Below are 23082 nucleotides of genomic sequence, written 5' to 3'. Positions count from 1 at the left end.
TCTCTTTAAGCCAAGAGTTTTGGGAAAATTTAATATTAATTCATTCATTTTATATTTAAGTTCATGAGTCACACCAACATTTATGTCCCTGGTAAAAATTCTTAAAGGCCACAGAAAAGGGACACCTCCATAATAGTGTCTATGGGCTCACATTTGATTTCCAACCCCAAATAGAAAGGTCTGACCCAGTCAACCTTTGATTCAAAGAGATGTTATTCAATGAGGATTATTCCAGTCCCAGTCACACCATCAGCTCACCAGAAAGTCTGTGAAGGGGAAGCAGGCAGCCAGGACAGAACCTTCCTCTCATCAGGAAGCAACTCTAACTCCAGGCAAAAGATGGGTGACTTGGTGCCACAGAAGGAAAGATAATTTAGCCATTGTGTTCACAATTAAGAAGCATCCCCACTCACTCGTGAAAGCCTTTCAATGTCACTGGTGCCTGAAACCAAACATAATCCTCCCAGGCTGTGACTGGGATGGAGGGTCTGCCACAGGACAGGGTCACAGTCAGTTTGTGGCCCCGTTTGGGCACTCTGTAGTTTAGCCTGGGTCGAAACCAATCTTCTCCACAATCACGGTGCCCCTGTGCCATGACAATGGTGCCCATGAGCGGAGGCGCCTGCAGCTCATTGAAGGCATCAGCCATAAAAATGGCTCGGAAGATGTGGCGCAAACAAGCTGCTGTGCTCACGCTCTGGTCCACACTGTTGGGCGCCAAGCGGGACAAGTCAAGCTCGTAAAATTCCTTGGGACTTAGAACATTGCCTCCAAGGAGGATCAGCACTCGTGGTACTAGCGTCCGGGCAAAGAGACCCTCTAGGTGGCTAAGGACACTCTCCAGTTCTGCCAGCGTTTGTTGGCATTTTCTGCTGTTTGCCTCGGTGGTGGCCCAAGGTTTCTTCTTCACCATGTCCTCTGCCTATGAAGACAAAGAATGGTGAGAGAGAAGGCAAGGTAGGGGAAAGCTAATTACCATTGAAGAACCCTGGTGGTTGGGATATAGTAGACTATGGGGCTGGATTTCCAGTTCAGTGAATTGCCACAGCTAAGACACTGGGTTTTATCAGAGGGAAATATATCCAAAAGGAAAATACATTCTTTGTATAAACCATAACTGTCCCACACTTAGAACAGCAAAGACAGTGTTCTGAAGTAGGAGGGCATCCAGAAATAAGCAACTAAAGCAGTTAAGGATATTTGGTAGCATAGTAGGTGGCAAATTTTTGCTGTACTAGGACTGATAACAGGAATGAGGATTATTTGGTCTAATAAAGGTGATTCTGAAGTTGATCTTCCAATTAAACATGGCAAATTGAACACATGCGTATTTGTGTTCCCATATGAAATACTACTAAATGAAAGGAAAAAGAAAGGAGAGGGGAAGGAAGGAAGGGAGGGAGGGAGGGGAGGGGAGGGGAGGGGAGGGGAGAGGGAGGGGAGAAGGAGGGGAGGGGGAGGGGGGAGGGAAGGGGGAGGGGGAGGGAGGGGGAGGGAGTGAAAGGGGAGGGGGAGGGAGGGGGAGGGAGGGAGGGGAGTGAAAGGGAAGGAGGATGCCCATGGGCAAAGAGACCTGGAAAATAGACAACAGTGGCCAAAGGCAACAACAAATTTTTGGAGGACAGAAAGCAGGTAAAAGAATTCAAGTGTTATAGAGGGGACTCCCGTGAGAAGCAAACTGATTCACGCAGAACCCCAGAAAGGCTCAGGAATTGCTGACTTAGGCACTGCAAAAGGCAAGAGTGAATGTAAGGGGAATGAGTGAAAACATGAGGACCCTACGATCACTTGCCAATTTCCTCCATCCAGAAAGAAGACTTTCCAATAGTGATGTTTTGGGAGTCCTACAAAGAGACCACTAGGTCTCCCAATATCCTTAAAGTCTATCAGCTCACAAGGCCCAGCCATGCATACAGAGCTTTCAATGACTTATTCTTAAATATTTACCAGACACAGACTAAAAACCTCTAACATGAAAGTCAGAGACCAAAACAAAAAGAAGGAGGAATCTGGAAGAAATGGAGACACTGCAAGGAACAGAGGAAAACCTCAAAAATAATTATGTTCAGGTAAGAGAAGTTCATACAGAGGTGAAACAATGGGATGCAATTAAAAAGGAACATGCGGCCCTGGCTCAGCCACAAGGTAGCTCAACTGATTAGAGTGTCAGCCTGATACGCACAAAGGTTATGGATTCTATAACCAGTCAGGGCACATACAAGAATCAACCAATGAATGTTTAAATAAGTGGAACAACAAATCGGTTTCACTCTCACCCTCTCCCTTCCTCTCTCTCTCAAATCAATCAATCAATAAATAAAATTTTAAAAGGAACATGCAAAAATTAAGAAACAGCCCTTAAGACTATGACTGCCAAAAGAGAACAAAAGTAACAGAAGTGTTGGAATATAAAGTCAAAGAAGTTCCCCAGAAAGTAGAACATAAAAACAAAGAGAGAGAAAATATAAATTTGGAGAGAGAAGACATTAAAATTAAAGGGTTGCTGGGCATGGCTCAGCTGTTGAGCGTCAACCTGGGATCCAGGCAATCGGGGTTAGACTCCCTATCAGGGCACACGCCCAGGTTGCAGGCTCCATCCCCAGTCGGGAGGCAGCTGATCAATGACTCTCTCATTATTGATGTTTCTATTTCTCTCTCTCCCTCTCCTTTCCTCTCTCTGAAATCAATAAAGACTTTTTTTTTTTTAAAGTCAATTCATGAAGTCCAAATGCAACACAACAGGAGTTTCAGAAAAAGAAAATGAGAAAGAGTGGGGAGGGTTAGACTATCAAAGATTAGACCATGGAGAAAGTGACTGAAGCCATGGGATGAAACGCATTCCTTACAGCTGCTTAAGCTGACAAGCCCTGAAGATCCCTTAGACCCCCTTTTTAACCTTCCTACCATCTAATGGCCACAGAGTCTCCCCACCAACTTTCTCCGGAAGCCTGTGCCTACCTGGGGAGAAGGTTTTCGGTAGAAGTGCTTAAGCTGTTCATAGGGCAGAGGGAGTTGCTGGCGTTGATACATGACATGCTTTAGAAGTTCACAAGTAAATTGACAGCAGCCTTCCCGGCTTACAGGCCCGGGAAACACCACTGGCACCAAGCAGTCTCGGGGGCAAAAAGAGTCCGAACGGTTGGGAGGTTCTTGGGCAGTGGTAGTATCGAGTAGTTCTATCTGGGGGGCGTGGGTTTCCTCCGACTCCTCATACCACTGCAAATCTGGTAAGCGCACAGAGGAACAAGAGAGAAAAATTAAAATCTCAAAGACCAAAATCAGTCTTCTCATTCCCTATCAGCCACCCTAACCCCGACACATGCACATTCCCTCAGCAAACTCCAGTGTGGGTGGAGGCCGGGGGATTCCTAATCCCAGTCGCCCAAGGTTATTTAAGCGACGGCTGGATGGTGAGAAAGCGGGGCCGGGGGAGGGTGGGCGGTAGAATTTCTGAGGCAGGGGACTGATGCTACACTCAGAAAGTGGAGGCCCTGATCTGAGTTGAAAGGCAGTGTAGTCAAGCGGGGTCCAGAAGGCCGCCAAGATGAAGGCAGAGTGGGGGTGAACCAATGAGATCCAGGCCCGTGGGGCGATGGAGTCACTCTGGCCGAGCTAGAGCCGGAAGGGACGCCGAGAAACGCGCACAAGGAAGACCGGCCAGAGAAAGGGCCCAGGGATAAATGACGGGAGGTTGCGGCGGCAGGGAACCAGGTCTCCCAAGTAACCCGAGATCCCGACCCCACGCCTTACCTGGGACTGCGGCGGAGGACAGCACTTCCGGCTCCGGAGCTGCCATTACTGCCTCCTCGCCGTGCAGTTTGAATAGGCGCCGCGCGGGGTATCATGGGAAGCCTCCACTTCCGGCCTAGGTTGGGCCTGGAGGGAACGCGGCACCGCCGCAGGGTGGTGCAGGCAGAGCCGCGGTGAGAAGTGAGCCTTCGCTCCCTCCCTAACGCCCCCGCACCCGTACCAGGAAAGCTTCCCCAGCAGGGAACCCACGTGCCCGCAGCCACTGAGCGCTGCCTTCCTAAGGACTCCGCCCTTAAGCATCCTTTCCCTCCAGCGTTCTCTATTCATCGTGCACCTATTTCGTGCGAGGCCCTGTCCTAGGTGCTGGACTCTGGCAAACGACCGAGGCGGACGCCGTCCTCAAGGGGGTTCACTGCCTATAGATACAATACAATGTCATGAATTATACCGTGGGGTGTACATGGGCTGTGGAGGAGAACAGGGGCGCCTAACCTAGACGAGGTGGGAGCAAGGGGTAGTTCAGAGAAAGCGTGCCCAAGAAACTGACCTGTAGGATGAATGAAGGTAAGGAGGAGGACCTCATGATCCTGGAAAAGATTAGAGACAAGTACATTCTTTATTAAAGGAATGAAAAGAATTCAGGCCCTAGCTGGTGTGCTCAGTGGTTAGAGCATTGCCCAGTGCACCGAAGGGTGGAAAGGTCAAAGGTTCGATTCAGGGTCAAGGCACATACCCAGCATGCAATTGGATGGGGGGGCACGCCTGAGGCAACCAATGGATGTTTCTCTCTCACATCAGTGTTTCTCTCCTCCCTTCGCCTCTCTCTGGAATCAATGAAAAAAAATGTCCTCAGTGAGGATTAAAAAAAAAAAAAAAATTATACAGAGCTAAGGCTGTGGTGGACAAACAGGAACCAGATCGTGGCAAGGCTTTATAACCCATGCATGAACTTGATCCTGGGTGTAAGGGATGGAAAAGCTTTGAAAGGTTTAAGTAGGGGAGTAGCATGATTAAATTTACATTTTATAAATTTAATCTCTACACTGGCAGTAGTGTAGAGATTAGATTACAGGCAGGATAAGAAAGGAGACAGGGATACCAGTTAGAGCTAGCAACTGCAATTACCCAACTGCATGGTGAAAGATACCTGAACTAGAGTAGTCACAGTGGGGTAGAGAGAACTAGGTGAATCCTAAAGATATCTAGGAGGTCCAATGAGCATTTCTTGGTGGTTGATCCCAAGAAGAGGAGTGCTAGAGAGAGGCTTTCAAGAAGACAGTCAGGTTTTTCACTTCAGCAACTCTATGGCCAGTTGTGCCATTCAAATGAAGGAGGGAACACTAGGAGGATCAGGTTTATTGGGGTGTGGGTAAGGAGAAAAGGTGAGTTCAGTTTTGAATAGGTTGAGTTTGATGTTTCATTGGACAGATATTTAGGAGCATCATTAGGAATAGAGATAAATATTTGAGTGTCATCAGCATGGAACTGAGTAAGATCATCCAGGGAGATTGTGTAGAATAAGGATGAGCTAGGATCCTAAAGACACTAATGCTTAGGAGATGAGCAGAGAGAGAAAAGAACCTGTGAAGAAGGCTCATGAGTTGCCAGAGAAGTACAGTATCAACAGAAATAGATAAGTATCAAGTCACAGAGGCCAAGAAAAGGTGATGTTTCAGGAAGTAGGAACCAGAGATCAAAACATACTATAAAAGTACAATGATTAAAATACAGTGGTGTTGGCTCAGGAATAAACAAATTATAAAACAGAAGAGAGTCCAGAAACAAATCCATGTATATATAAATCTTACTATATAGGATGAGGGCGACTCTTCAAAGCAAATAACTTGAGACAAATCCCTATCCAATTAGAGGGAGGAATATTAAATTAGTTCCTACCACACATCCTCCATAAAGATAAATTCCAAAAAATTAAAATCTTATGTAAAAGTACTATACACAAAGAATAAATAATGACATACCAGGAAAAATGTTTGTGTGTATGTATATATACATATATATCCCACAGTCACTTCATAAGTAAGTCCTCCGGGAAACTAAACACATAATACCTTTCATCTCCCAGATCTCCTCCTGGACAGACATCCCTGTTCAGCCTACTTCTCTGCCAGCCTTCACTCCCGTCTGTGGAAAGCCAGGTTGTTCAAGAATGGGATATCAGAATGAGTTATCCCCTCCCATTTCTCAAAAGTTCTTCACTTTTGGGTAGTGAAACTGTGTTGGGGTGGTTGAAAGATCCACAATGAGAGGGCAAGTGTTATCAGGCAAGTGTAGCAGGCCCTGGTTATCATAAGAGCCCAGAGCAGCTAGTGGTGAGAAAGTTGGAATGGTTTTAGCTCTCCCTTCCAATCTCCAGCCTTCTTGAGACCTATCACTGAGTTCTTCAGCGTCAGCCTCTATCTAGCAGTTTCCCTGGCAGGGTCATGCCCCTGGCTAGGGTTGACCTCTGCAGCATAACCTTCCTTTAGCTGAACAGGGTTGAGAAGAGAGAATTCGCATGTGCTTTCAACCACTGAAGACCACATAAGTGGCTGGGTCTGCTAGGGTCTTTTGCAGATTTTGGCCCTTCTGCTCCCACTGTTTTGGGGAGTTATGCCATGTGGGAAGCAACTGGTTAGTAATCTGCCACCCTCCTTGCCATCTTGGGGGGAAGCCATGGGCTCTACCAGGTTTGAACCCCTAGAAGGATCACCAGAGGTAAGTCACTGTTGCTGCTTCTAATTTTCCAAGTTAAACGGAGGTCTGGAGGGATGGGCTGTTTTATTTCTTGGCTACGTGTGAGCATCTGACTGTTTGTGAAGGGAAGGGAAGTGGACATACAATGAGTGGTGAGTCATGAGATAGCCATGGGCTGGGAATTGAACCTTGGCGTCCTGACTCCCAACCCGGCAACACTGCTTCTGCGCTCTGCCTTTCTAGTGTCTTGTACACTGGTCTATGTCCCTAAATGTTTACTCTTTGCTGACTGCCAGAGCCCTAAGGAGCAAGAGAGATGACTTGGCAAGAAAGTCAAAAGTCAGCAATCCTCTGCGGCCCTTGGCCAAGTTTCTATTCCTGGCCACTTCCCCGCCCTCGCAGTGGTTGACATAACCCAAGCCCGAGCCCCAGCTCCGCCCCAAGTAGGTGCGAGGCCCCTCCTATAGCCCTGAATGTTTTAAAACCAAACTAGGTTCTCCCCGATTGGTTCTGCTTCAAAACAAAGAGGAGGGGTAACACTCGCTGCGTGGATCCTGGTAGCCCTCAGGTAGCAAGGCTGGTTTTATGGGTTTGGGCCTCGTGTCGGGGCTACCGCGGTGTCTTGGGCTGCTAAAACCAGCCCCCGGAGGGTGCCGGCCTGGTAATAAAGCAGTGACTGCTGTGTAAAGGTGGCATAATCATCGTAACAATAACAGCCATAATTAGGCTAGCCATCATCCGCCTCCGCCCTGGCATTCGCCCTGACTCACCCCGACGGCACGTCGAACATCGGGGAAGAAACTGAGGCAGGGCTGGAGCCAGCAGGCTGGAGGGACCAGCCGCCGTGAATTTGCAACTCTCCAGGTCTAAAACCTGTTGCCTGGGATCGCGTTAAGGAACCAAACCCAGGAGAGCCCTCAATGCTTGATTCCGAAGTAAGCCCTCGGGTGACCCCCCACCCCCACCCTGAAGCCTTCTTAGCCTCCCGGAGCGCGGAGACTGAGAGCTAGACTACAGCTCCCTGAGACCTTTGCGCGCAAAGGCGCGCTCCTTGTCTACGCCCCGAAGCCACCCGCGGCGGGTGCGCCGCGATGCCTCCTGTGAGTTGTAGGACAGCGCCGACCTCTTAGGAGGAAGGTCCCAGGCTTGAGGACTCTATATCCCGGAGTGCATCGCGGCTGTTTCTGACGCGCCTAGAGCCAGGGAAGGGTGGGGGCGTGGCCTGAGCGGGGCCCCACCCCGCTCTCCCCGGGCTGGCCGGACGCGGCGGTGGCAGTAGGGGCGGCGGCGGAGGTAGTGGCCGGGGGGGAGGGGCCGGGCGGGGGGCTGGTGGCAGCGGCGGATGGACTCGCGGGTATCGGAGCTGTTCGGCGGCTGCTGCCGGCCCGGAGGGGGCCCGGCCATGGGCGGAACCCTCAAGGCTAGGGGGGCCGGGGGCAGCAGCGGCTGCGGGGGCCCGAAGGGGAAGAAGAAGAACGGAAGGAACAGAGGGAGCAAAGCCAACAACCCCCCGTATCTGCCCCCCGAGGTGAGCACCTGATAAGTGGGGGGTTGAGAACAAATCACTCTTTCCGGTCCCCGGACTCTAGGAAGGTGGGACGGAGAGAATTGATACCCCCTTCCGGTGTCAGGACCCCTGGGGAGAGGAGAACCCCTCCTTCCGGTCCCAGGAACCCTAGAAGGAGGGATGGAGAGACTGGCCCTCCCCTCCGGGGTCAGGACCCCAGGGAGGAAGAGTGGGGAGGAGGAGCCCCCCATTATGATCTAGATAACTCCAGGAGGAAAAGTGGGGAAAGGAGATCCCACTGCCAACCCCTTGGGAAGAGCAGAATGGAATGCCCAGGCTCATCCCAGTGCTGCACTAAGAGCGGGGAGACTACATCCTGGCATGAGGAGACAGAGTTTTCTAAACTTGTTCCTTGGGGAGGCGGGGAGTATCCGGGAAAAGAGCAGTATGTTCTGTACCTGTCTCTGAGAGTACACACACACACACACACACACACACACACACACACACACACACACAGAACAGCAGGTAGTTCTGCTCTTTGCCTGTCCTATGAGGATGTGGGGACAGCCTCCACATACCTACTTCATCTACTCCCTAAGAGAATAACTGCTACTTTGTCCATCTTAGGAAAGGAGGACCCAGAGGAAGAGCCTAAACCAGTGCTTATCAAACTTTAGCATGTATCAGAATCACCTGGATTGCTGCCCCATCCCTAGAATTTCTGATTCATTAGGTCAGAGGTGGGCCTTATAATCTGCGCTTCTTACAAATTCCTGGGTGATGCTAATACTGCTGGTCCTGGGACCACATTTGAATCATCCTTGTACCACTTTTCTGAAGCCATTCATTTTCATTCTTCATTTCTGTCAAAATGATAAAAAGGAAGGTCTTTGGTGATGGGTAAAGATCTCCCTTATACCCCATGAGGTAGAGATTATAGGTGAAGACCTGTTAGAGCTTGGAGTCAGAGGGCCTTGAAGGGATGGAATGATGACAGAAAGGGAAAAAGAAAAATGGCCAGGGAGGAGGAGGGCAGAAACGCAGGACAGGCAGAGCCAGCAAACCTCATATCCTTTTGCCCCTGGGAGGGGAAGGCTCAGGCAATGGGATACTTCTTTGTTGGGTCACTTAATATAGGGAAGAGGCAGACGAGATTGTAAGATGGACTCAAGATTCTACCTCAGTTGAGGCACAAGGGGATAGGAGATAAAAGCTACAGGGAGTCTATCTCCCTAATTATATTTGTTGAGTCTCTTCTCTTCACCGCAGCCCCAACTTTGGAGCCCTGCCCCTCTCACCTGTGCTCTCTCATTGAGCTTGTAGTGACCAGTGCTGAGCTCACCCTTTGGCCCTGGTCCAGAACCTCTTGCATGCTCTTACTCTTGATGACATCAGCCGAGAGGGGTGGGCAGGAAGGAAGTGATATCTCCCAGACCAGTGGCAAAGAATGGCCTCAACAGCTCAGACACAGAGGAGACATAGATTTCTGGGGACAGCAGTTTGAGGGCCTGAGGAGAAGGAAAGGGTGATTGTGCATCTGGGAGAACATGCTGCCAGTGATCAAAGAAAGGAGGGACTCAGGGTTCTGTTCCTGGCTTAGATGGGTGACTGTGTTCTTAGAGGCCTTTTCTTGAGAGAGGTCACACTGGGGCTGGGTAGAGGGCTTGTTGCCAATGACCTTTGACAGGCACCTGCCTAAATAGGTGCCATTGAAGCTTCTTACTATCTCAAGTTAGCTGCTGCCTGGGCACCATCCGGAATTGGGGAAATAGGGGTTAGGTCTGAACCGTGTTTGGTAACTGCTCCCTGTTTCTTTTCAGGCTGAAGATGGAAACATCGAATATAAAGTGAGTCTTAGGCTGGGGAGGTGCAGGTTGTCTTTGCTGGCATGGGATGACGATTTCTCTGAGATCCTCCACTTCATGATCTATAGTAATTTAGGGATGTGGTTCAGGGTAAGGACTCTGTACCTCATTCTATTGGGGGGACTCACTGTTAGAGGGGGTCAGACATGAGGGGTTTTAAGTGGGAAGGGAAAGTCCTGGTCCTTAAAGCAGGACAAGTGGTGAGCATGTGTGTTTAGGAGCAGCATCTCTGACTTCACCTTCTCATGATACCTCACCTGCCCTAAGCTGAAGCTGGTGAATCCATCCCAGTACCGCTTTGAGCACCTGGTGACACAGATGAAGTGGCGGCTCCAGGAGGGCCGCGGTGAGGCAGTCTACCAGATTGGGGTGGAGGACAATGGGCTGCTGGTGGGGCTGGCTGAGGAGGAGATGCGGGCCTCCCTCAAGACCCTGCACCGGATGGCAGAGAAGTATGCTTCCCCTTCCTTCTCGGTTCTCTTTTCCCTAACTCTGGGGAGGACCCACATACATCCAGTCACCTAGGGCCTCAGGGGCCAAGAAGATACTTTCCTTCTGCTGCCTTCTCTTGACAAAGGGCTGAAGTGGGGAGAGGGCTAGTGTTCTGGGCTCCTCCACATTTGAACCTAGGCTTTTTTGCTCCTTAAGATTTGTTTGTTTGTTTAAAGGGAGCTGTGGATGTGGGATAGTTTGGAGGGTGGTAGGAGAGGAAGTAATGTGTTGGGAGCTCTTTGGGACATGTGGGAAGGCCATTGGTCCAGGATGGAAGGCTGGGGGTGGGGGAGTACAGGTGAGATGTGGCAGCTGTGGCCTTGCTGTGATAGGGTTGGGGCAGACATCACTGTTCTCCGGGAGCGAGAAGTGGATTATGACAGCGACATGCCCCGGAAGATCACTGAGGTGCTGGTACGAAAGGTCCCTGACAACCAGCAGGTGAGCACACACACTTCCCTGCCTTTCACGCCCATGCTCCCTGAGAGGGTCCTGTGGTTCCAGACTTTCTCCTGGCCTGTGATCCTGGGGATATCTAGTTCATCATTTGGTGCCCAAGGAGTGGCACTGTCCTTGATCCAGTGTTTACTGGAGAGAGGTAAGGGATTGGAGTCCTTAACCTCTGACAATTCATCCACAGTTTCTGGACCTTCGTGTGGCTGTCCTGGGGAATGTGGACTCCGGGAAGTCAACTCTGCTTGGAGTCCTGACCCAAGGAGAGCTGGACAATGGGCGCGGCCGGGCGCGGCTCAATCTTTTCCGCCACCTGCATGAGATTCAGTCTGGCCGAACCTCCAGCATCAGCTTCGAGATCCTGGGCTTTAACAGCAAGGGAGAGGTGCATGCAATCAACGGGACCCAGTGGGGCCAGACTGTGAGGATAGGATGGTGGTGGTGAGGGACAGTCTGAGGGCAGAGTGTGGAAACTTTTTGGAGTAGAGTAGATAAAGGCCCTGAGGGCATTGAACAGGCTTTGTCCTTAGAAAACAAAAAGGGAATCAGCTGAATTAAATCAGAAATGGGGCTCAGGGTTAAGAGGCAGGGCCACCCAGGGACTGGTTTAAGTCTTGGTGACTCTGAAAGGGTTTGGGAGGCTGGCAGGGGGCACTGAGAGCCCTGGGCTCTGGGCCAGGTGGTGAATTACAGTGACTCACGGACCGCAGAAGAGATCTGTGAGAGCAGCTCCAAGATGATCACCTTCATCGACCTGGCCGGCCACCACAAGTACCTACACACCACCATCTTTGGCCTCACCTCTTACTGCCCTGACTGTGCCCTGCTCCTCGTCAGTGCTAACACTGGGATCGGTACGAGGCATTGGGGCAGGGATGCAGCTGGAAGGGGGTGCTGACTCTCTCCTACCCTGGGCCTACTTAAATCTGGGAGCCAGATGAACTCTCCTTTTGTTCCCTGTCCTCCCTCCTGCATTCTTTCTTCTTTCCTGATGCCTGCCTTCCTTCTCTGAGGCAGCCGGAACAACAAGGGAACATCTGGGGTTGGCCCTGGCCCTGAAAGTGCCCTTCTTCATCGTGGTCAGCAAGGTGGACCTGTGTGCCAAGACCACAGTGGAGAGGACCGTACGCCAGCTAGAGCGGGTCCTCAAGCAGCCTGGCTGCCACAAAGTCCCCATGCTGGTTGTCTCTGAAGATGATGCTGTCACTGCTGCCCAGCAGTTTGCCCAGTCACCCAAGTAAGCCTTCCTCACTCCAGAGCCCCAGTCCACAGGGAAGGCTGCCATGGGGCCCTGGAGCATAGTGTCCCACCTTAGGACCAAACCAATTCTGGCTCAGTTCTGTGGTTTTGTAGGTTGGGATTGTGGGAGGCAGTCTTTGCTAAAAGGCTGACCCTCCCCCCAAGCCAGCCTGGAGCTCTGCTGATGCCTGGGAACCTGGAGACGAAGTGCTATGACAGGCATTTGCCAACTCTTTTGGGCTCTGGGATGGGTCCTTGGCGGGCTCACAGAGAGAGGGCCCAAAGCTCCTGTGAAGGTTAACAGGAGGGGCCCCTAGTACCCATGAGAAAAGCTCACCTTTCCGTGTGTGAGGCTCTAGCCTCTGCTTCCTATTAGAACTTTCCTCACCTGTCTATTCCATGCCTCCCTCTACAGCGTCACCCCTATCTTCACACTGTCCAGCGTGTCTGGAGAGAGTCTGGACCTGCTCAAAGTCTTTCTGAATATCCTGCCACCGCTCACGAACAGCAAAGAGCAGGAGGAACTCATGCAGCAGCTGACAGAGTTTCAGGTAACTGTCCACCCAAACAGGCAGTGAGCTGGGGAACTAGGAGGGACTAATTCTGGGCAAGCCCTGTGTTAAGAGAGATTGCACTTGCACAGGCCAGTGATAGAATTTTCTTTGGCTTCAGGTGGATGAAATCTACACAGTACCAGAAGTGGGGACAGTTGTTGGAGGGACACTTTCCAGGTGAATTTCCTTGCTTGCTGCCCACCACACTCAGCCCTCACATACCCATACACTGGAAGACATCATGGCCCAAAGGAGACCCTGGAGTTGAACAGAGCCCAGCTAAAAGACGTGCTTGTCTGCAGATTAGGTTTCACCACCAGAAGAGCTGGAGAAAGCTAGTCTAGTGGCTTATGAGGGAAGAAACAGTATTGCTGCTTTACTGGGAATCTCCAGGCCCCTGAGGGAGAAGTGTGGGTCTTGGGCCCCAGGAAAAAAGCTAGAGTGTGTGTTCAGCTGACTTCATCTTCAAGTAGGGAAATGGGAGGTCCCTTAAGACTCTCTCCAAAGCAGAGGATGAAACCCAAGGGGATATCTTGCTCTTTCAGGGATCAGGTGTTCAGTGTCAAACCAGCAGGCACCTCTCTGCCAGCCATCACTGCCTTTCCTGATATTGCCCTTCAGAGTCTGAACTCTGAACTGGGGCAAAGCAGTCATCTCCCCTAAGTTCAAGTCAGAATTTTTTCCCCCAAGTCAGAATTTAGGGTCTCTCTCCCCCTCCTGAGGGACTCACCTTAGAAGGGAAAGAATGCTTTGCTTGCCTCTAGCAGAGAAGTAGTAAGGGAGCCTAGGCTGACGCTGTGCCATCTGCCCTCTGGGCTGCAGTGGGATTTGCCGTGAGGGCGACCAGCTGGTGGTGGGCCCCACGGACGATGGCTGCTTCCTGGAGCTGAGAGTATGCAGCATCCAGCGCAACCGCTCTGCCTGTCGTGTGCTGCGAGCTGGTCAGGCTGCTACACTGGCTCTCGGGGACTTTGACCGTGCGCTTCTTCGCAAGGTGAGGTGGGAAGGTGGGTTGGAGAAGGAACACAGAGAAGCACCTGCCTAAGGGGAACTCAAAGGGAACGTGGTCTCTACCCCAAGAAGCTAGTTATAGAGACTGTTTGAAAAGCCTTAGAATACTCATGAAGCACAGATCACTAAATATGAATCACTGTGGTGCAGCTATAGTGTCCAGGACCCTAGAAGTTAGAAGGGTTAGAGCACCTGGGAGGTGGGTAAGGAGGGGTTCCTCCTAAGAGGAGAGTTTTGAATATTGTTTTCTGAGGTCCTGTGCTTGAAGTCCTAGAGGAAGAGGAAACTTAGGAGCTGTAAGGGCGAGAGCCTAATGCGAGGTCTGGGGGCTGTGCCTCCCCAGGGCATGGTGATGGTGAGCCCCGAGATGAATCCCACCATCTGCTCAGTGTTCGAGGCAGAAATAGTCCTACTGTTCCATGCCACCACATTCCGGCGAGGCTTCCAGGTGACAGTACACGTGGGCAATGTCCGTCAGACAGCAGTGGTGGAAAAGATCCATGCCAAGGTGAGAGGGACCCAGCCATGCACATTTTTCCAGGGAAAAGTCAGAATTCTCCTGCCTCCAGAAAGGCCTGGCCCGAGACTTATAAACTCCTTGATCCCACAGAAGGGGCAAAGACCCACTTAGGGTGGGTAGAAGCCTGATAGGCCCCCAAGGGTGGAGAGCCCAGGCTGGTAGAGAATGGGACGGGAGGCACTGTCCAGGGCCAGTGACCGCATATCTGCTGCAGGACAAGCTGCGGACAGGGGAGAAGGCAGTGGTACGTTTCCGCTTCCTGAAACACCCAGAGTACCTGAAGGTGGGTGCCAAGCTGCTGTTCCGGGAGGGTGTCACCAAGGGCATCGGCCATGTCACTGATGTGCAAGCCATTGCAGCAGGAGAAGCCCAGGCCAACGTAGGCTTCTGAACCTCCTCCAGGCAGGCACAGCTCTATTGCTGTCCCTACAATATATAAGGTGACTCTGGCCATGCTGCCCCCTGTTGGCGGCTCTGTGTGTTAATAGGCTAGGGAGAGGGGTGCTCCCTGCCACCATTCTGGAGAGGTGCCAAGCTTGGTGTGGCCAGGGAGGGGAAGCCCTGAGGGAGAAGACAGGAGAATTCAGGGCTGTGCTCAGCAGCTGTGTCCATCAACCCTGAAAACCCCATGGCCTGTCTACGGAGTGAGCTGACCGCCGCCACCTTGGCCCCATTGTCAGGACTGGGCATGATTCACCGATGTGGCCCCCGCACTTCAGGAATTGTCACAACTGGGAGTGGTCCTCGAGAGCACTCCTTTTTTTATACCTCTTCTGAAGACCATGTAAGTTGCCCATCTCTACCTGACTGTGGACAGAAGACATCTGCTCCTGGCCATCTGGTGGCCCAGGGTCTGAAGAAATGTCATAGGGACAGTGGATGGCAATGCTCTCATCCTGTGCTGAGACATGTGGCCCTTATCTTCTTCACTCAAGGGCCACTTCCCTAGTTTCTCCTCTCATAGGCCCCACAGGTGCTATTTGTTGTGCTGGCCCAGGCGTGGGGCTACCAAGCTAAGGCTTGGCATACCGAAGGTCAGCTGCATGTCAATCAGTTTTGTCCCCTCCTCTGCAGTGATCTGTTGGTTTTAATTTTTTTTCAATTGATTTTAGAGAGAGGAAGGGAGAGAGAGAAACATCGATTTGTTGTTCCACTTATATATGCATTTATTGGTTGTTTCTATGTGCCCTGACTGGGGATAGAACTCAAAACCTTGACGTATTGGGACAATGCTCTAACCAACTGAGCTATCCGGCCAGTGGTGATCTGTTGGTTTCAATGCTGGATCAAACAGTATGTTTTACTTTCCCAGGCTGACCCACAGTTCCCATTCCTGCCACCCTCACCCTCCTTCCTGCTCCTACATAAGTCCTCTCATTTTAGTAATTTGCAGTGACCATCCCTTTCCCTCTGTTGTTGGGAACCTGGAGAAAAGGGAAAGTTGTTGCCATATTTCCTAGTCTTCAGGGCATGGACTCCCTCCTTTCCCTTTGTTAGTGTCCTGGGTTCCCATGGACTCAGGGATTTGTTGGTTGAGGTTTCTTTGCATTATATATATGTACATACATATATATTTAAATACATATATATATATTGTACAGAATAAAAATGTTTTATTAAACACATTGTGCTTATGCTTAAGACACAGGTTCAGCTTCCAGACCTAGATTCCTCTCCAGGATTAGAGACAAGTGAAACCCTAGCACTGCTGAGCCCTGAATGGGGAAAGAATTCATCTAGTATCTCATTCGCAGTTCTTCCTGTCCTTTCCCCCAACATGCGATCGATGTTCCAGTACTGTCATCAAGTATTCTGGCCTGTTTTGCATAGTTCTTTGAGTGAGCAGAATAGAAAGTGAAACTGCCACCTTTTCATCTGAGATAGGTAACCACCCCATACATGAGGAATTGGCCACTTGCTAATCACCACAATAGAAAGGAGCCCACTATTGTGTCAGAGATTTGGAGATTAGTGTGCCAGCTATTTAAGAATAGAATTTAGAGACATGGTAATCTGATCCTCATGCTTTTTCTAGCAATGCAAAATAGCCTGAAGTGAGGTTTATGTAGCCTAAACTGGCTGCTTGGAGTTATGAGGGCCACCTTGCCAAGCTTTAGTCCCTTCTTCCTGTTTCTGTGTTCAGAGAACCTAATCATCACAGTTTATGGGTAGAGAAATAGGGCCCAATGTTAAAGTCAACTACAAAAAGCAGGGACTGCATTTTGAGCACTGAACTTTGCAAAAGAAATTTATTAATAAATGTGGCCCGACGTCCCCAGGGGCATTCTGCCTCCAAGGTATTAAAGCGATAGCTTCCCTACCCCTCAAGCTCAGCTGCTTTTAAAAATATCACTGATTTAACTGATACTAAGAAGCCTATGGCTGAAGAACTTCCTCCTACGTTGGGAACTAAGAGGTTTACTTCCTTCTGTACAATTGCTGCGCTATGAGGAAAGGTTACATTCAGGGGAAAAAAAGTTTTTGTTTTGGGGAGGCAACAAAGTTATGCTCAGAGATGAGTTTCTGTCTTTGCCAGCAATTTATTTAGCACAGGTTCTCTGTGGATATTATAATTTCATAAGCCAGTAGCATACAATATCTCTTAATAAGCCAAGTAAAGAAATAACATACACCAAGCAAATGACAGATTAATCACACTATTGTTCCAATCAAGGGGAGGTGAAGGAATAAAGTCCAAACTTAATATGAAGTGTACCTTTTTATACCAGGAGGCACGGAAGGTTGGCGACCCACCAAAGAGCTGATTTCCAGCCACCAACACAAAAGTAAAAGTCCCCTGTTGCTAGAGCATGTTGCTAGGGAACAAGGACATGTGAGGTAGCAGGAGGGCTAAGCTGCTATGAGGATTATCACTTCTTCAACCCCTGCATGGATTCATTGGTTGATTCTTGTATGTACCCTGACCAGAAATTGAATCCACAACCTTGGTATATCAGGACAACACTCTAACCAACTGAGCTACCCAACCAGGGCAAGACCCCTGCATGGGTTTAACACCACTATGGATGGGTAGGAGCAAATGTTTTAAGGGTCTTCAGAGAGTTTTTAGGTTAGCAGAGTCATCTCATCCAAACCAAAAATCTCAAATAATCCTCACAAACTCTCAGTATTTATAGTCTAAATGTCCCCTTGCCACATGTTCCTATTGATAAGCCTCCAGCGGGAACCCCCAGTTGGGTTTCTGCTTATCAATGGCCACATGCAGAATAATGAGTCCTGGCACAATTCATTCTTATATCAAAGCAACTTTTTAAAAATTTGTCTACAACTGAATTAGAACAATTTCACTTAGGTCATAAGTGAATTTGAAATAGTAAACCTATACACAATCACCTGTTAAAAACTTTTCCTGGATTAAGAAAGGAAATTTTGGGAAGTCATCTCAGAGACCTCTCCAGGAACACGTGCGCCACTTTGCTATATCAGCGGAACACATAGGAGGAGAAAAAGGCACGTAAGGCAGCCCTCTGCCCCTACCCCCAGGAATATGTATATTTTTATTGTTCCAGTTCTGGTAACCATCTAAAATTTTTCACTATATATGTTTTATCCAATGAGTATCAAGTACCTATTATGTGCAAGACACTGAAGAATTCCTGCCTCCAAGAAACTGCAGATCTAGTAGGGAAAGGACCATGTACACAGTGAATACTCTCTTATTAGACATTTAACTGCCATAAAAAAGGGAGCTATTGTTGGAGGAAGAAATTTTCTGTTAGACCTAGTGGTTTTCAAATGTTTCCCCCCCTTCTTCAAACTAAATACAGACCTCCCATTTATAAATAAGCTTAAAAAGCAGTTGATTTGAGTATATGTATGGGAGAGGGAATATGTGCAGCGTTCTCCCTACTGCTCTACTACCCCCCCACCACCTAACTCAGTTCATCTGGAATTTTATTCAAGGTTCCCCATATCAGGAAAGCTGACTTTCCACTTATAAGAACAGAGATTAAGAATACAGTACTATAAACATGGACAAGTGTAAAAAAGCTATAATAATTTAAAACCCTAAGCTAAAAAATCACTTCAGTAGGGAAGAGGTGAATATACCTGTGACCCTGAAGGCCCAAGTACTTACCCATTAAATTTGTACATGAGGGTTTCAGAAGATGCCTTCTACAGATTTCTCAAACTTTAAGATACACCCTGAGAAATCCTGTTAATATACAGATTCTGATCCAGTTGGGGTCGGGGTGAGGCTGAGACAATTTTAACAAGTTCCTTGATGATGCTGATGTTGCTCCTCAAAGTCACACTCAGAGTAACAGAGTTCTAGAGATGCTTTAGTTCTGATCACGACTTATCCCTTTGAAACAGTTCCTAAAGTGGTGCAGTAGCAATCTCGCCCATTAGAGCACGATGCAAGAGGTTGTAGACGTGCCAGTGGCTAAAACCGCAGCTACCATGTGGTTTGCTTGTATGGAATTCAGTATTTATTGAGTAGTCCCTGTCATGGAGACAGGGTGAAATTTTGTTTATTTTTTAAATATATCTTTATTGATTTCAGAGGTGGAGAGAGAGATAGAAACATCAATTATGAGTCATTGATCGGCTGCCTCCTGCACACCCCCGACTGGGCATCGAGCCCGCAACCCGGGCATGTGCCCTGACCAGGAATCAAACTGATCTCCTGGATCCTAGGTCGATGCTCAACTGCTGAGCCACGCTGGCCGGGCAGGGGGGAAATTTTTTAAAAACTTTTTCCTCAGTCCCTTTCCTGCGCTACAGTGCTTTAATAAATTGTTCTTAATCTTCAATACTCTGTAACGCATTCTCTCAGTTTTGCTCATTATCTCAAAGACGAGGAAAAGTGAGGAAAGAGACTTGCTCAAGGCCATATACTCCAAGAGGCAGAGCCAGGTTTGGAAGCAGATCTCTCAGGCTCCAAGGCCAGCATATTTCCCACTATGTGACTCTGCCTTCCTGAACACTTAACCATTAAAAACTCAAAGCAGTTGTATCTCTGGAAGATTAATTTTTACATCTCTATCAGCAATGAAATTAGAATCCATGCCCATGAAGAGATGGGAGCCTTAACTCAGCATTTAACTGCATTATTTTTCTTATAAATTTTTTTATAAAGTTAGGAATTTCTTTGAAAAGTGAACATATTTCCATTTCCCAGGTTATAGATAAAATATTAAAACCCTGCAGCAAGCCTGAGGGCAGCACTAGTGTGTTAATGGCTTAAAAAATGATTCCAATGTCTGCATGCCCTCAGGCCTAGGGCGCTTATTACTGGAGGCCAAAGGGCTCTTTGGATTTCTTTTGCCTTGAGGAGAAATGGGAGGCGCAAGCTGGGGGTCTGAGGACTGGGGCTGCAAAAAGGATTTCTGCAACTCCAGTGCAAAATGATAGTCCATATGTTCCGGCATCTCCCATACAGGTATCAGAGAGCCACACTTCTCACAGGGCACTTGGTCCTCAGCAGCCAGAAGACTCGGGGTAGTAGTTGCCTTCTGAGCCACCTCCAGAGCAGACTTGGAACTTAAAGAAGCAAGCCTGCTGGGGCTGTTCTCAGCCAAATCCGTCTCTGCAGGCGGTGCTTTACAGGATTCTAGCTTCAAAACCTCTTCACAGACAGGGCAAGAATCTGGATACTCTGTTGGAAAACTGTTTGGTAACTTTTTAGGACTAGACTGTGGATTTTTTGGAGGGGAGGAAACTGAAGGATTATTAAGCTGTTTCTGCTTTAGAAGCAGACTTTTCTGCTTAAAGAAGGGCTCGATTCCTGTAATACAGCTGGTTTGGAAAGGTAATGAGGGCTTGCGTGGTGAATTGCTCTTGAGGGCCTGGGTAGTGGAAGTTAGAGATGGAAGTGAAGCTTCTTTGACTTTCTGCTTTTCTGCAGCTTTTTGGAAAAATGATTCCAGAGAAGTGGTTGCTTTCTTAGTGGCTGTAACCGATGGGCCACTTCCCTGGGTCTTAGTTTCTGGACTGGTAATTGGCACCTTTGGCAGAGAACTTGAGTCGTTACTCAAGAAGACAGTGATGTCTGTGCAAGATGAAGGGGCAGACGCAGAGAATTTGGTAGCACAAAGGAAAAGCATTGTGAGGGGAGGGGACCTGTATGGAAAGTAAAAGAACAGGATTAGCACCAGGTCACAGATTTGAATTATAAATGAGTGTGATTCTGGTTCTGCCACAAGAGGAAATTATTACTGCATCGATTCTCAAACTTTAGGGTATATCAGGTTAATACAGATTCAACAGACAGGAAGGGCAGAGAATATGCCTTTCTAGTAAGTTCCTAGGTGATGCTGATGTTGCTAATCTAAAACCACATCTTGAGAATTGATGACTTGGTGAACCAAGTCACACATGTGTAAGTTGGATCCCTGACAGCTACATATTACTGTTTTCATACAACACTGCTGCAGAACTGCTGTAATTCAGGGTTAGGGCAAGAAATGTTACTCAGGGCAACAAAAAAGCTTTAGAATATTTAGACTGTGAAGACTCGAAAAAAACCCTCTCACCCATTCTCCTGTTTTTAAGAGGGCGTCATGTTACACTAACACTGACAGGATTTCAACTCTGGAATTTGTGAAAAATGAAATTCCACAATGGCTTTTGGTTACCTATCCTTGTCCCAGAAACATTTCAAGAAATTCCTGTCATAAAGTTCCTCATTATGTCTAATTACCCAAATAAATTTTCACGAGTTGAATTTCAGAAGATGAAACACGCTTTTCATACAGATTAGTCCCTCAAGGTAAAGAGTAAATGCTATTTTAAAATTATCACAACAGAATCTCACTGTTCTCTAGTTTGATGCTGGGGGACAATCTTATACAGTGGCACCTTGGTTTTCGAACGTCTCCACTGATGAACATTTCAGGTTACAAACGCAGTAAACCCGGGAGTAAATGCTTCGGTTTTCGAACACGCCTCAGAAGTCGAACATGCCACACGGCTTCTGCTGGGGGCAAGATCCTGAGGCCTAGCTGTCGGCTGTGGATCCCTTGGTTTTTTGACATTTCAGAACTCAAACAGTCTTCCAAAACAAATTGCATTAGAAAACCAAGGTACCACTGTAATCAGATAATTTTGATGCTTCCCTGGCAATAAGTTTCATGCTCTTGGTAATATCCATTACAGTCTGTCAATTTATAAGGTTTTATATGAACACAGTATCACAATTATCATTTGGCTCAGTAAAAATGTTCAATTTTTGAAAATAAACAAATATACCAGGTAGTAAAAGTTAAGTAAGAACCTGAGCGTAACAGAACAACGCTCTAACAAACTGAGTACCCGGCCAGGGCTTTCTAAGAACAAAGACTCCAACTTTGGAGACCCCATTATATTGTACATCTGTACATATAATAATAGTGGCCCACATATTTAGATAATACCTTCGGTGGTTAGCTAAACTTATTTCTTATAATCTTCAATACAGATCTATAAATAAACAATTTTTTTCCTCACATAATTATATTTCCATTGTGAATTTGGAATACTTTTTTTTTATGTAACAGGCTATGTTACATTAAACAGTTAAAGGATTCCAACACTGAGAATAATATCTGGACAGTAAATGAACACACTCCAATCATATTTGGTTATTTTTCATGACCAACTAAAGTCTATTAATATGACATTTGGTATTATACCAGTGGAGTCTGTAACCAAGTTGGGATATTAGAGATTATGAATGAGTATGGGTCAGTTTCATTATCAAGGAAGATGCTTTTAAGAGAAAAATCAAGTAGCTGAAAAAGAAGTTCCCAAGTGTGCTGTGCTCTGTACTCCCAAGTGCAAATGGTCATTCCCCTGAGTCCTGCAAATGATACAGGTAAGGATAGATAGTATTGTTTCACTCTGCCTCTCAAAACCTAGGGGTGGGAACTGGATTGCACCAAATGTAGGCAAAGAAGTTGCATCAGAGCTGCCTTTTGTCTGGTGTTTTTACTGTGTTCTCTCCTTTGTGCATGACCATTCCCCTCTGTGAGAGGTCCTGCTAGCCAGAGTCACAACTACCCCAGCTGGAAAGCTTATATTCCCACTAATTTTAGAGCAAGACAGGGTATAAGTCTCTTCTGAGAAGATGAGCTAGAAAGAAACTCACCATTCGGTTTGGATTCCTGAAGTATTGCAGTTCCTGATGACAGCAAATGCGTCATGGCTCATCTTGTGAGCATCATAGTGGGTAAGGGCACAGCAGCGGCGCAGACTGCTGAGACGTTTGTCTCCTTGTACACGAATGCTCACGGTCAACTGGGTGGCCACCCTGTCATTCTGTGGGTATACAAGGATTGAGACCAGAACTAAAGTTACCGTGTGCATCTGGCTTCTGTATGCTCAACTGCGTGAAAGGACATTAAAAGAAACAGGGTGAGGGAATGGTTTAGAAATAGTCAAGTTTAATTTAAAATTTTTTTTTTAAATTGTGCTATTTTGGGGGGTATAAGAAGAAATCAAAGAAGATACAATGTGACTGATGGATTATTTGACTATATAGGAAACTTTTACAGGTAATGGGAAGAGTATAGAATAAATGAAAATGGACTCTCCTGAACACTTTTTCTATGGTGACTATGAGGGAAGATTATAACAAATAGCTATAGTACTATATCCTATTTTGTGACTGAAGGAAGAGCTCATGTAAGTAACTGTCTGAAAGGAAGATCCAAGCTAGGATGTTAAGATTGAGTAGTGGACTTATTCTTTAATCTGCCCTGATGCTCTTATGTTTAGTAAGAGCAGAAGTTTCACTAGCACCTCCTCACAGCCCATCACTAGAAGATACAGTGTAGTGAGCCTGCCTCTAGAGAGCAAGATCACCGACTCACTTTTCAGTGAAGTCTAAGCACCTGAATACTCCTGATGCAAAGCAAACTAATAAACAAAGGTCAAGAGGCAGAAATATAAGAAGGTGCCCTAGCTGGTTTGGCTCTCTGGTTAGAGCATCAGCCTAAGGGCACATACCTTGGTTGGGTATTGGAAGCAACCAACTGTTGTATCTCTCTC

At 47.8% G+C, this 23082-nt stretch overlaps 3 protein-coding genes across 3 annotated transcripts in view; 1 reads left to right on the top strand and 2 right to left on the bottom strand.

Moving 5' to 3' along the window:
- MAD2L1BP (MAD2L1 binding protein) lies at positions 1-3826 on the bottom strand. Its single transcript, XM_016212688.2, has 3 exons — positions 3751-3826; positions 2959-3224; positions 1-922 (listed from the first exon to the last, which is right to left on the bottom strand). The coding sequence occupies exons 1-3, from the start codon at positions 3794-3796 to the stop codon at positions 410-412; spliced, it is 825 nt and encodes a 274-aa protein (XP_016068174.2). The 5' UTR covers positions 3797-3826; the 3' UTR covers positions 1-409.
- A 3960-nt stretch (positions 3827-7786) lies between these two features.
- Positions 7787-15674, top strand: GTPBP2 (GTP binding protein 2). Its single transcript, XM_016212837.2, has 12 exons — positions 7787-7972; positions 9775-9801; positions 10087-10271; positions 10644-10752; positions 10952-11149; positions 11444-11618; positions 11782-12001; positions 12419-12554; positions 12676-12734; positions 13380-13551; positions 13912-14076; positions 14303-15674. The coding sequence occupies exons 1-12, from the start codon at positions 7787-7789 to the stop codon at positions 14477-14479; spliced, it is 1809 nt and encodes a 602-aa protein (XP_016068323.2). The 3' UTR covers positions 14480-15674.
- An 842-nt stretch (positions 15675-16516) lies between these two features.
- POLH (DNA polymerase eta) overlaps positions 16517-23082 on the bottom strand; it is a 30951-nt gene continuing 24385 nt past the window's right edge. The window contains exons 10-11 of the mRNA XM_016212806.2: positions 22181-22350; positions 16517-20175 (exon numbers count right to left, since the gene is read on the bottom strand). Of these exons, the coding sequence (XP_016068292.2) occupies positions 19281-20175; positions 22181-22350 (1065 nt within the window). The 3' untranslated portion in view covers positions 16517-19280. The remainder of the gene's footprint in view (positions 20176-22180; positions 22351-23082) is intronic.

The sequence above is a fragment of the Miniopterus natalensis genome, chromosome 5 (assembly GCF_054644295.1).
Source record: "Miniopterus natalensis isolate mMinNat1 chromosome 5, mMinNat1.hap1, whole genome shotgun sequence".
Classification (NCBI taxonomy): Eukaryota; Metazoa; Chordata; class Mammalia; order Chiroptera; family Miniopteridae; genus Miniopterus; species Miniopterus natalensis.
Note: the sequence above shows the minus strand (reverse complement) of the source record. Positions and strands in the feature narration are given on the sequence as shown.

Coding starts and splice junctions, on each gene's coding strand:
- MAD2L1BP (XM_016212688.2), bottom strand. CDS start 3,796: ATGGCAGCTCCGGAGCCGGAAGTGCTGTCCTCCGCCGCAGTCCCAG. Junction 3,225..3,750: donor GTCCTCCGCCGCAGTCCCAG/GTAAGGCGTGGG, acceptor TGCGCTTACCAG/ATTTGCAGTGGTATGAGGAG. Junction 923..2,958: donor ACCGAAAACCTTCTCCCCAG/GTAGGCACAGGC, acceptor TTGTCTTCATAG/GCAGAGGACATGGTGAAGAA.
- GTPBP2 (XM_016212837.2), top strand. CDS start 7,787: ATGGACTCGCGGGTATCGGAGCTGTTCGGCGGCTGCTGCCGGCCCGGA. Junction 10,272..10,643: donor CTGCACCGGATGGCAGAGAA/GTATGCTTCCCC, acceptor TTGCTGTGATAG/GGTTGGGGCAGACATCACTG. Junction 12,555..12,675: donor AGCAGCTGACAGAGTTTCAG/GTAACTGTCCAC, acceptor CTTTGGCTTCAG/GTGGATGAAATCTACACAGT.